We start from the raw sequence: 12,174 nt of genomic DNA on the forward strand, positions 1-12,174 counted from the left end.
CGGGGGGGGGCTTTGGCTTGGTCCTGCCGCTGAGAGCAGCGGTTCCCTGCAGGGCAGGCACCTCTGGTCCTTGGCAGCAGCCTCAGTTCCGCAGCTCCTCCCTGGAAGCTGGGCCAGCTGCAAGCAAAACCCAGCGCTCTGCGGCAGTTGGAGGTCCCCGTGGGGTGTAAAGCCCGAGGAAGGCTGCGAACTGAACGCTGCCTCTGAACGCAGGGTTTGCCCGGGATCACACGGATGAGATGGTGGAGGGGCTGAAGGCTCTGAAGAAAGGCCTGGAGGAGCCCGACTTCACCGTCCTCTTCCACACCTGCCACAACATTGCCATGGTAAGGCAGGGCGCACCCCGCATGGCCCCGCTCTCCGCAGGGTGCTGGAGCTGCAGAAGGCTTCGGGCCAGGCGGGGTCCGAACAGCCACGTGGGGTGAGGGCTGCTGGGGAGCCCCAGCCTTGCTCCAGGAACCAAACCACTGTGCTCTTCTGCCCTGCTGCATGGGTCTCCGGGGCAGCCCAGGGGCTGCTGAGAGCATCTTGCCCTGTGGGGAAGCTGCTGGTCCCCTCTGGGCACAAGGGCCACGAGGACACCCGTGCAGGTGCTCCGGGGGCGCGGTGCCCCGCTGTGCTGTGGCTCGGTGCATCCGTTCAGAGGCCTGGTGTGCAGCTCCCAGCGCTAGCATCAGAAATTCACTTCGTGTAGGTAGTGCAGGAGGTTTCTGTCCTCGCCCTCTACGCGCTGATGGGGAGGGACTCTGGCTCAGCCCCATAAGACCTGCACGGGGCCGGAGCGTGCTCCGGGATGGAGACTTGAGCATCGTGCTCCTCGTCGGGAGCTGCTGGCTGCAGCGCAGCCCTCGAGGTCCCGCCGCTGGCTGTGTCCATCTTTAGCGCGTGGTGGTTCCTGGAGCCTTCCCAGCGTGGTACTGGTGGTGAAGCAGCGAGGGGCAGCCACTGGTCCAAATGTGGCGTGCTCGAACCACTGAGATTTGAACAACAGGGACAGCATCTGGGGGCTGGTGGCGATGGAGGGGCGCGTGCCCTGCTCCTGCGAGGGCTGCGTGGGTGAGCTCTGGTGGCCCCTTCTGTGAGGATCTCCGCAGGCACTGCTCCAGGAGGGCTCGTAGCTGTAGAGGAGCTGGCAATCCCTTTTTGTCCTGGCAGAGCTGCCCTTCCCCAGAGGCTGTGGCTCTAGGGGTCGTTACTCCTACCAACTCTGTTACTGATTGTCCCACCCGCAGGTCTGGGTGTGATGTGGGGGCTGTCCTCAGGGTGCTGGCTGGCTGGAGCAGGGTTACCGGCATGGGTGGGCTGTCCCAGCCCATCCCAGGGGAGCCCCAGGTTGGGGGCAGGCAGCCTCTTGCCTCCAAGGGGGTCGTGCCCTGGCCCCGGCACCAGTTTGGGCTCTGGGCTGGCGTTCCCGCAGGGCTCCGTGCCAAGGAGCAGCCACACCACCACCACCCGCAGCAGCACACCCATCACCCGAGCCCTGCCGGCCTCATCGACGGGCCCGGTCTGCTCCAAGGGCGACCGAAACCCGTCGTTAACTCCGCTCGCCCTCCCCTAGGTGGTCGGGAAGCGCGTCCCCCCGGACCAGCTGATGAGCCTCCTGCTCGCCATGTTCGAGGGGCTGGCGGACCCCGACAAGAACTGCTCCCGAGCAGCCACCGTCATGATCAACTCCCTCCTCAAGGAGCGCGGGAGCGTCCTGCAGGAGAAGGTGAGCTGTGCCCGGCCTCGGGGGCGAATGCAGCCCTGACCGTTGCCGTTTCCCCTGGGCGCGTGCGTGCGCTCTCCTCCCGCGTCCTCACGGGCCGGGGAGGCTGCGGTGCGGTGCGGAGGCGGTGGCTGCTGGCGAGGCCGGCTCCGTTCTGGCTCCCGCTCGAGTTGAGGAGTTCAGAGGAGCTCACTTTACCAGAAGAGCTCAGGCTCCCTGTGAAACCTCTGCAAGCTCTGGGGGAGCCCGGGGTTCCTGGCTGGGAAGCCAGTCTGGATGCTTGCAGGGCTTAGAGGTGCTGGACACAGAAGGCTTTTTTGTCTAATCCACTACCTTTAGGGCTAAGCTCCCCCTTTCTCCTGCGGTAATTGGAAACACCGGGTCTCCAGCCGCTCCTCAGGCTTGCTTTTGCACTAGAGCTTCTGCTAAAGTCCTGTTCACTACCTATTAGCCTCTCTCCGACATGGGATTGCTCCAGCTTACATGACTCACCTTTTGGTCAGATCCAGTCCAGCCCAGATCCTGAAACCTGAACTGATGCTAAGCCCCGGAGTCCGTGGGGCAGACCCGCGCGCAGCTGGGGCCGGAGTGCTCTGCTGCTCTGCACTTAATCTCTGGAATTTGCTGCCAGGCCTGGTCTGTGCATGAACTTCCTATTTGTCTTAACGTGCGTTTTACAGCCGGCAGCGAGGGCCGAGGTGTCTCCCTGCGTTCAGCTTGAGTTCCTCGTAGGAACTTGCTCGCTGAGCTCCTCTAACCAGCCGCGGTGAGGCTGGGGTTTAGCACGAGCGCCGGGCCAGGGGGCTGCAGCGCAGGGGCTGTGGGCTCACCCTTGTTGGGTCTTCCTTGCCCTGGGGTGCTCGGCGGCGTCACCTGGCTCTGCGTGGCGGGGGGACGCCCCAGGGGGATCCTTGTCTTGGCCTCGCAGAGGCTCTGCACGCGCCCCGTGAGCGGCGAGGCCTCCCCCAGCCCGCAGACCGGCTGCCCGCCTGGTGGTCTGTCCGCTCCTCAGTCCTCTGCTGAAGCCCTGCTGCAACTGAGGGGAAGGGGGACACGTCCCCTGTCTGCAGGGGTGTCCCGTGGTCACCCCGGGCGCTCGCACCTCCTGGCCCTCAGCTGGACGCTGCCGTCTCCTCCTTCCTCAGGTGCCCGACATCATGAGCATCATCCACAGCAAGCTGCAGGAGGTGGATGAGGAGCACATCAGGAAGGCGGCCCAGCAGACGGTTTACATCCTGGCCTCCCAGCACAAGAGCGTGGTGGTGTCCAGCCTCCTGGGCAGCGCGCTGCCGTTCGACAGGTACCGCTCGGCCCTGCCGCGGTGGCCCGGCGCCTGCACGTGCTCTCAGTGCCGGGGCTTCGGAGCAGCTTTCGCTTAAGCTGCAGCTAATCTTCTGGCTCCTTACCCCAGTAATCAGACCCTGCTGGAATTTCCTTTGTGCGCTCAAGGATCAGCACGTCCACTTGCCGCGGGGGCTGCCTTTCGGAGGGCTTGCTGGGCTTAGAGGCGCGAGCAGCGCGAACGAGCAGAGCTGGCCCCAGAGGGCTGAGCGTGGCTGGGTGCTCGGTGCTGCTGCACGGAGCAGGCCACCTCCCCTTGAGCAGAGCCTCTCCTATTCCTCCTTCTGTAAGCCCTGCTCCGTTCCTACCAGGGCAGGCAGCTTGCAAACCGTGTGGGGCAAAGCGGGACCCCTCCAGGTGCTGGTACTTTTGGGCTGAGCACAGCACAGGAGGCACTGGCCGTGCTTCCCCTGGCTCGCAGTGCCTGGAGCTGCTGTGAGCCACCCACGATGGGTCTCGCACCGGGGCTTGCCTCGTTGTTTTGCACCCCCTGGGCTCGCTTTGCCCTGCAGCGAGGTGCTGGCCGCGGGAGGAGCAGAGCCAGGTGGCTCGTGTCCGTGTCTGGTGGTGACGTGCTCCTCGCCCCGGTGTCTGCGCAGCCGGTGACGTGCCCCAGGTGGTGCTGGCGTGGGGAGGGGGCTGGTGCTCGCTGCCCCTCGGAGCTGGGCACCAAAGCAGCGCTCCCCTCTCTGCTCTCCTCCAGCCACACGTGTGCCATGTGGAGGTCCCTGGCTGCCGAGCCCACCCTCACCTCGCAGATCCTGGAGCAGCTCCTGGAGAAGGTGAACAGGGACGTCCCGTACAAGGAGAGCAAGTGCTTCCTGCTGGGGAGCGGGTCGGAGCGCATCGCCACGCTGCTGCCCCTGGCCGTAAGTGTCCTGGTGCTGGCCCTGTCCCGTCCCCAGCCCCTTGAGGATGCCGGTCCCAACACCTGGAATGCTTTTTTCATTTCCTTGGCTCGGGGGGTTGTGCCAGGCGTGGACTCTGGAAATAACGCATCGCTGTGTAATGCCTATTAGAGCTAATCCACAGGCTCGTAAAAAGCCTCTCAGGTGTCCATCCTCAAGGGAGACCACTTTGCATTTTATCCCTTCAGAAAAATAAACCCAGCTTGGCAGCTTTCTAAGCAGTAAAGCAGCTGTGAAAATTTCCTCCTCCTCTGAAGAACCAAATGCAGATGGTACAGGATCGGCTGCGCTGAAAGCGAACATTCCTCCCCTCCCCGCTCTGTTTTTAACACCCCTGTATATTGTGCCGTGTAATTACGGCTTTTTAAATTGGCCGGAATGGGGCTCTGCAGGCACAGGGTGCGTGTTGTCTTCCTGCCCGTAAAACCCGAGCCCTTGGATCTGCTCTGCGTCCCCAGGTACCGGCTTCAAACCTCGCCTTCCCCCGCTGGAGACACCCGGGTTTCCAGGGGAGCACCCACGGCTGGGCTGGAGCCGCGTTGGGGGTGCAGGGAGATGATGCTTGATGCTGGGGCTTCATTAGGCTCGGGGCTGCAGGAGCGAGAAAAAGCCCTCTTGCTGCCTCGCCGGGTTATTTACTAACAGATAGCAGCGTGGAGTGGGAGATCCCCGCCTAATCCTCCTCTCCCGCGCTCTCTCTCCAGGCCACATGTGCTCTGTATGAGATCATGTCTGCTCCGGAGTCTGGGGCAGCAGTGCTGGGACTCTACGCACCGCTCTTTGTGACTCTCCTGCTGCGAGTCAGCTGCACCGTGGGTGTTCAGCTACCGAAGAGCCTGCAGAGCAGGGAGAGGAGGAGCAGCAGCCTCGGCCCGGCCCCCCGCAGCCTCCATCCCTGCAGGTACGGGGCGGAGGGCGGCTCTGCCACGTGGAGCCCGGCGCCCTCGCGGTGCGCGCGGCGGCAGCACGCCGGCCACGGCGTGTTGGGTACGAAGGCCTGACCTCCGTGCTGTGGTTTGGGTCCGTTCTGTTTGTTTTGCTTCCCCCTGCGGAACAGAATCTCTAAATTGGGAAGCGTTAAACGAGCCGCTCCTGCGGCTGCAGTGAACCACGCGCTCCTTAGCCCCAGCGCCAGCGCCCTGCTGTGCTGGTTTGTGCTGCTGCCCTGGGGGGCCGGCTCCACGGGCTGGGCTGGGCATGCCGGAGGGGGCTAATTTCATCTCGGGTGAGGAGAGGAGCTGGCAAGACCAAAGCTTCTGGCTTCGTCAAGTCGGTGGCTGCAGCACGTCTTAGTCATGCCAAATTACTGGCTGCTTGAGCAAACACATCGGGGCCACGCCACCTTCTCTGTGCAGACACGGCCGTGCTGGGCCCGGCGGACGCCTTGTCCTCTGTTGGTGCTTTCAGCCCCCGGTGGCCCTGGAGGAGTCCCGGCAGGGTCAGGACCGCAGACGCGGTGTGTGCTCAGCCCTCCCCTGCGCACGGGGCTGCAATCCTGCCTGGTGCTGGGCTGCGGGTGCCTGGCAGCTGAAGGAGCTGCCAGCGCCTGTGCTGGGCTGGGTGTTTGCAAGGCCCTTCTGTCTCTTCTGAACAAGCGTCCTCTGGCTGCTGGCCCCCGCGCCTGGCTGGGGCGAGCGGGGTGCTTCGGGGTGCTGCTGGCCCCCCTGCTCCGGGGGAGCCAGCCCCAGCCTTGCTCAGGGCCAGCTGGCGCTCTGCTGCGCGCTGGTGTAAGCACAAGGTTTGAGGCTTTGTAAAATCAGTGGGTCCGGCCTTTAAGGAGCTCCTCCTTTACAACCCGGGAGCACGCACGTGCACGTAGGGTGGCAGGGGTCCCGGTGGCAGTGCAACTCCCTTTCCCGTGCAGAGCTCATGTCAGCACATGCTGGGCCGGGTGGCTTGGGCTCCTCTGCGTGATCCCAACTTGAGCAAAACCTGGGCAGTTTGGTTTCCTCCAGCCCTCCTGTGCCCAGCGCTGACACTTCATCATCAGCTCTCGCAGGGTAGCAGAGATACGCCATCCCCTCGGGCTTTGTGCAGGACAGAGCCACGTTTGGACAAAAAGCGGTGCTGTAAACGTGACAAAGCCAGGTGAGAATCACCGCAGCTGTGAGCAATCTGCTGGAGCCAGAGCATCGGGTGCAAACACGGAGGGGTGCCCGTTGCTTTGCTGGCGGATGCACGCAGCCCTGTGCATCCCTCCGCTTCGGAAGGGGGAGCCCAGAGGACGTCTGCAGGGGAGGCTTGGCCCTGCCTGCGGAGGAAGAGGCGGACGCGGCACCCCTCTGCCAGGTCCGAGTCCCGTGCCAGCCATTGATCCGTGCCGCTGCTGAGCACCGTCAGCTCCTGCTCGTTTCCCGCATTGCCTTGGCACCAGGAGAGGTGCAAAGTCGTGAGGGCAGAGCCAGCGCAGGGCTGCGGGGCTCTCCTGCTGCAGCGTGTCCCTGTCCCTGGCAGGAGGCTGGTCGGACAGGATGGCTCCCTGGGTCCCTATCAGCTGGGGACGTTCGGTGGTTCTGTGGCTCACCCGTGGGGCTGCCGGGCTCCTGGGAACGGGGGCAGCACGAGCCCCATCCTGCTGGGGCAGAGGGCACGGTGCCGGCTCGCCAGCCTCTGCCTGCACCCAGCCTGGCTCGTTGCAGCGCTCCTGCCGCGCTGAGCAGTGCCAGGGCTGCTCTGCTCGCCTGTGCCTCTGGGCAACCTGGCACATGCTGGAGAGAGGAGTAGGACTCATCCCTGCCGCCCGAGGAGCTGGCGTGGATGCGAGCGCGATGCTCACACCGCACACGGCTGCTCCCCTGCTCGGGGGCCTGGTGCTGGGGCTCTGGGGCTGGGCCAGGCACTTGCCCCTTCCCTCTGTGCCGCCTGCCTCTGGGGTTGGTGCCGGAGGCAGCGCCGGTGCCCTTGGTGTTCAGCCCTGCCTCCGACAGCTCGTGTGCCGCGGCAGCCCTGGCATCGTGGCTCTGGGTGCCCTCATCCTGCTGCAAAGGGTCCGGCTGCTTGCGCTTGCTTTAAAGAGCTTTAAATCCATGCAGATGCTGGGGTGAAGCCCGTGACCGAGGCGGCAGCAGCAGGAGGTGCTGCAGCGCGGCCGGGCCTGCCGTGCCTGCCAGCTCCTCGGTCGGCTCGGTGTCTGAAGGCTCCCCTGCGGGAGGAGGCCGTGCCCTGGTTTGCAGGCTTGGTTTTCTTGCAGGCTATTATTAGCCTTGGGGAAAAAAACAAAGCCTGGAGGAGCGCACAGAGGCACCCAACCCAGTGGCGGGGAGTTAAAAGGGCTCTGGCATCGCTCGCCGGTTCGTTTGTCAAGTCCCAAGGGCGAAGAGCTGCCCGGGCGCGGCGGCGTGGGCTGTGCTGAGCAATACCCTCCGTCTGCTGGGCACGCGGTGGCGGCCCCGCTTCCACCGTGGAAAGCTCCTGCGCGCTCGGAGGGGGACGTTTCCAGCCCGGAGATGTGATGAGTGGAAACAGGTTGTTATGCTGGATGGCAGGGCTGCTATCTGATTAGCATTTTATTTAGACCACATGTTAGAACAGAATTAAATGAACCTGATGCGTCGGAGGAGCGGGCTGGAGCACGGCTTGCCCCGCCGCCGTTCCTGTGCCCGTGGTGCTGGCGGCTCCCTGCGCCCTTGGCGCTCATCCTGTCCCCTCAGGGCATTTCCCTGGGGTCTTCACGCAGAGCCCCGGGCCCGGAGCGGACACCCCTGCTTCCTCTGTGGCTTTGGGTTGTGCGTCCAGAACTGTCTGTTCTCGTTGCGCTCTTCCCCGTTAACGACTCCTGGAAAAGAGGCACGGGCAGATCCCAGCCAGACCCCGCACCAGAGCCGTGAGCAGGACTTAAGGAAACTTGAAGCAACTGGTTGCCTCCCAGGGAAGGAGGCGTAGGAGCCAGGAACCGCCGCTCTTCCTCCAGAAGTGTCTGGACTACAAGCAGCCCTCGGGACGCAGACCAGGACACGCTGAACTATTGCCGTGGCCGCTCCTCCGTCGTTGGCCTGGGCGAGCCCGCGTGCCCCCCGGCCATGGCTTCAGTTCCTGTCCACGTCACTCCGTTGATCCCGAGAGCCTTTGGGGTGCAGGAGCCCCTGGGTCCTGCAGTGGGAAAAGCTGATGTGCTGGCAAGAAAATGGGTGGGAGTCAGCAGCTCCTGGGTACCCGTGTCGCCGGCCGCACCGGTGCGGGAAGGCGAGAGCCCCCACTGTGTCCCTGCAGCCCGCGGGGAGGCAGCCTCCTTCCTCCTCTTCCTCCCGTCTCACTGCTGAGCAGGGCAGACAGCTTGGTCCAGGGCTTGCTGGGTGCTGCGGGGAGGCCGGTGCTGCGGGGGCGTCCTGGCCGCTGCCATGGCCAGGGCTCGTCTGAGCGCGGGCATCCTGGTGACGCTCGCTCTGCTCCATCAGTGCCCGGCCACCGCGGTGCAGGACGCGGCGTCTGTCCTCAGGAAGGAAAACGGCCCTCGCTGTGGCTCTCCGGACGGGGCTGGGTTTCTTGGTGCTGTTTCTCAAGTCCCAGGTGCTGCTGCAGAGCAGCTCTGCCCTGGCTGCCCCCTGCTCCCCTGGGACATCGCCGGGGGACAGGGGGGTGCTGGCGGCCGCGGGCCCCTTCCAGAAGTGGCTGGGGCTGGGGAGCAGCAGGCTGCTCTCGGGGCCGCGCGGCGGCGGCGTGGGTGCAGGCAGGTAGCTGGGGCCGCGTGTCCGTGAAGTCATTGCTGATGGATGGAGGGGGAAGAGGCTTTGTCCAACGCGCAGAGAAAACGCCGAGATGTGAAATTCCAGCCTCGTCCCAGGAGCTGGTTACAATATCAAAGCAATTTCCTGTCCGCGTTTTGAGTTCTGAGTCTCCGTGATACTTAAATGCCAAAGAGAGATGGTAAAGGTGAATATGATAGCTTGGCAGGAAAAGGGGTTTGGAAGACACAGGCTTTTGTTGGAAAGGAAGGAAGTGTCTATAGGACACCGTGGAAAAAGCAAAGCTTGCGAGCGAGCGCTCGGGCTGTCTGTCCCGCAGGAGCCGCCTCGCGCCGCGGTGGCTCGCTGGCCCCGGGCTCCCAGCCCCGGTGCGGTGAGGCCGAGCCAGGAGCTCGTGGGGAGGCTCGCGGTGAGCGGGGCTTGGCTGCGTGATGGCCCCCGAGAGCCATCGCTGGGCTGGGGCCGTGCCCTCGCCTCGTCTGTAGCCGAAGAGGTTGGGCCCGGTGGGGCCGGGGGCGCTGGATGCTGGTGGTGCTCGGGAAGGTTCCTGCCTGCCCTGGGGGCACTGAGAGGATGGAGTCGGGCAGAGGTGCGGGCACGGACCTGCTGAACACCAACACAGGCTGTCGCTGCAGCCCGTGCAGCCTCTGCTGTGCTGAGCCTGCTCTGCAGGGCCGTGCTGCTCCGATCGTGGGGGTGGTGGTCTCTGGGGGTGGTGGTCTCTGGGGGTGGTGGTGGTCTCTGGGGTTTCGGCTGCAGCAGGGAGGTGCCGCAGGCAGCTCGGGGGAGCTGCGCAGGCTGCAGCAGGTGGGGCTGGCTCCCCCTGAACACGGGCTGAAGGCTCCTGAGGTCCCTGTAGCTGGGCTCCCGGGCGCTGAAAGCAGGGCTCCTCTGCGTACCGGCAGGTTGGTGTGCACAGATGGCGGGGGATACTCCAGCCTAAGGTTTTATTTAATTAGTAGTTAATTCCTTATTGTCCTGGAGCCTTCACGGCGCAGGGATGCTCAGAGCTCGCGGAAGGACCCTCCTCCAGCCAGGGCTTTGCACAGAGCTGAGCGAGCTGGCTCAGTACGCGACGGTGGTCCTGCCTTTCTGTTTCCATCGCTGCCGGATCCAGCTGGGTGTTCCTCCGTGGGTGCCTGTCTGTGGGCTCTCCCGGATGGCTTTTGTGGTGCAGGCACCAGGCTTGGGCATCGCCCGCACCACCGTGAGGGCAGCGTGGGGCCAGGCAGCTTCTGCTGGGGCTCGTGGTGGGTGCTGCGTGGCTGCGGATGGAGAGGTCCTCGTGCTTTGAGCACTGGAAGTGTCCGTGCCAAGGAGCAAAGCAACGCTGCTCTGTGCTTATCTCCTTTCCTGCTCTTAGTGCACTGCCCCGGGCAGGCTCTCGGCTTTGGCCCTTGGCGATGCAGGTGAACGCATCCTGGAGGCACTTGTCCCTGGGGAGCCCCGAGCCTGGCTGCAGTGAAGGGTGCGGACAAGGGCAGCACAGAGCCACCAAACGCTCCGGGTCCGGCTGTGGTGGGGTGTGTTCTCCATGCATGCGGTGGGTGAGCGCTTATTTTCCATCGTTATTCTCAGCTTTGGACTCAGGAGAGCAGAGATCGCGTGTCCCGCGTTAAGGAAGGCCGGGGTGTCCTGCAGCAGAGCCCCGGGGTGCCACTGCCCCGCAGCCCTGTCCCTACACGTCCCTGTCCCTTGTCACCGCAGCCCAGCCCTCTCCTTCCAGAAGCCAAGCTAGCAGGCGCCCGAGTCGTAAGCTGAAAGAGCTTTGTGTTGAGACACCCTTCCTAAATCATGTTTTCTTCGTGTGTGTGGTAAATACATTCCTCTTGCTCATATTGAAGGCTAAGATTTATCCATTACTTATATTTGTTTTGTTTTGACAGGATAATGTATGGTTCCCATATGTTGCTCTGTGCTCGCAGCAAAATAATCCCCACCTATAAAATATTAATGCAAAAAAACCCTCCTTAAAGTAGTTCTGGACTTCTTTACTTTTCAGCCTATTGTCTTGGATCGCTTTAATGGCAAATGTCACGGCGCAAATGGAAGTAGCAGTGAGTTATGGGCTTGTCTCGCTCCAGCTGAAGCTCGCTCCGTCCTCGGGTGCCTCTGCACCGGCCCCTGTCCCGGTGCTGCCGCGTGCCGGGCTCGGTGCTGCCGCCCTGCCGCGTGCCGGGCTCGCCCCATGGGCCGTGGGCAGCTCGTGCTGCGGCAGCCTGGAGTGACAGCGCGGTGCTTCTCTCCCCAGCTGCGCCGTGGAGACGCTGAAGGTGATGCTGGCCCGGGGCGGCAGCGAGGCGGTCACCAGGGCTGTGGGCAGCGCCGGCGGCTGGGACCTGATGGCGAGTCCGGAGAGGCACCACGACGGCGTCGCCGTGCTGGCCGGGTGAGACGCGCTGCTCCCGCTGCTTCTCCTCCGGCACCGGTGGTGGCGTGGCCGCGGGGACCGGGTGCGCTGCGTGGAGGGGCAGCTGCGATGCTTCGCAGCCCACGGAGGGTCCCGATGGGTTCCCGGGGGTCAGGGTGGGACCGCCGGTGGGGTGGCCGGGCCCAGGCCCCGTGCGCTGGAAGCAGCCCGGGCAGGGGGTGACTCACTGTTGGCCTCCGTCTCGCCCGACGCATGGAGGTCAGAGCGGGGGAAAGTGCTCGTTACTGGTGTGATTGGCCCCAGGACTCGCTGCTGGGGAGGCGGGAGCGTGGACGGGTGCCAGGGGCTGAGCAGCGGTGCCGGGAGCGCGGTCAGGCTGGATGCAGCCGATGGCTCAGCTCCCTGGGGGCCGAGCACCCCACGAGTCCACTGCCACGTGCCTGGTGCTCGTTGCCCCAGCTTGCCAGGAGGAGGCCGGGGCTGTGCAGCAGCGTGCCGGGCTCATCAGCAAAACCTCTGCTGGTCTCGGCTGCTTGGGTGAGCTTGTCGAGGCTGTGCCCTTCTAACGAAGGTGTGACGGATGCTGAACGGTCTTGGATGGATTTTATTTTTTTGGTGCCTCATTTTTTGAAATGCCCACGCGGTTCTCCAGGTGCTGCAGCAGCACCCAGCCCCTGCAGCTGGCTGGCTGGAGGCTGGACATCCCCTGCCTGCCCTCCCCGTGGCTGCTGCGTGGCCCCGTGCCAAGGGCGGTGGGGCTGTGCTGGCACAGGAGTGCCCGCAGGGACGGCCCCGGCCCCGGTCCCGATCGGCGCGTCCTGGTTCAGCTCGGGACTCCGCTGTCCCTCCACCCAGCGCGGTTAATAGCTCTTGGACAGCTGAGGAGGAGACGACCGGTTTGGGATTTTCCAGCATTCACAAAAATGCTTTATTGAGCCTCCCGAGCGCTTGTGTGTCTCATCCCAAACAAAACTTGTCCCTCCTGGCCAAGCTCTGCTGGAGCAGCCACTGCGGCCGCGGTGCACGGCGGGGGCTCGGAGCTGGGTCCCCCCCGTGGCTTGTCCCCAGGCCAGCCGGTGGCAGGAGGGAGGTGGTGGTGACGGGCCACGCTGTGCCTGTCTGAGCAAAGCGTGAGCCGAGCTGCGGGCAAGGATGCTTCGCTGC

General features: G+C 64.4%; 1 protein-coding gene across 8 annotated transcripts in view; it reads left to right on the top strand.

Annotated features, from left to right (window-relative positions):
- Positions 1-12,174, top strand: part of MROH1 (maestro heat like repeat family member 1) — a 58,825-nt gene that overhangs the window by 37,843 nt on the left and 8,808 nt on the right. For all 8 annotated transcript variants that reach the window (XM_035316689.1, XM_035316692.1, XM_035316690.1 and 5 more), the window contains 6 exons: positions 214-326; positions 1,559-1,711; positions 2,854-3,008; positions 3,753-3,918; positions 4,662-4,858; positions 10,891-11,028. In XM_035316689.1, the coding sequence (XP_035172580.1) occupies positions 214-326; positions 1,559-1,711; positions 2,854-3,008; positions 3,753-3,918; positions 4,662-4,858; positions 10,891-11,028 (922 nt within the window). The remainder of the gene's footprint in view (positions 1-213; positions 327-1,558; positions 1,712-2,853; positions 3,009-3,752; positions 3,919-4,661; positions 4,859-10,890; positions 11,029-12,174) is intronic.

The sequence above is a fragment of the Oxyura jamaicensis genome, chromosome 2, assembly GCF_011077185.1.
Source record: "Oxyura jamaicensis isolate SHBP4307 breed ruddy duck chromosome 2, BPBGC_Ojam_1.0, whole genome shotgun sequence".
In the NCBI taxonomy this organism is placed as follows: domain Eukaryota; kingdom Metazoa; phylum Chordata; class Aves; order Anseriformes; family Anatidae; genus Oxyura; species Oxyura jamaicensis.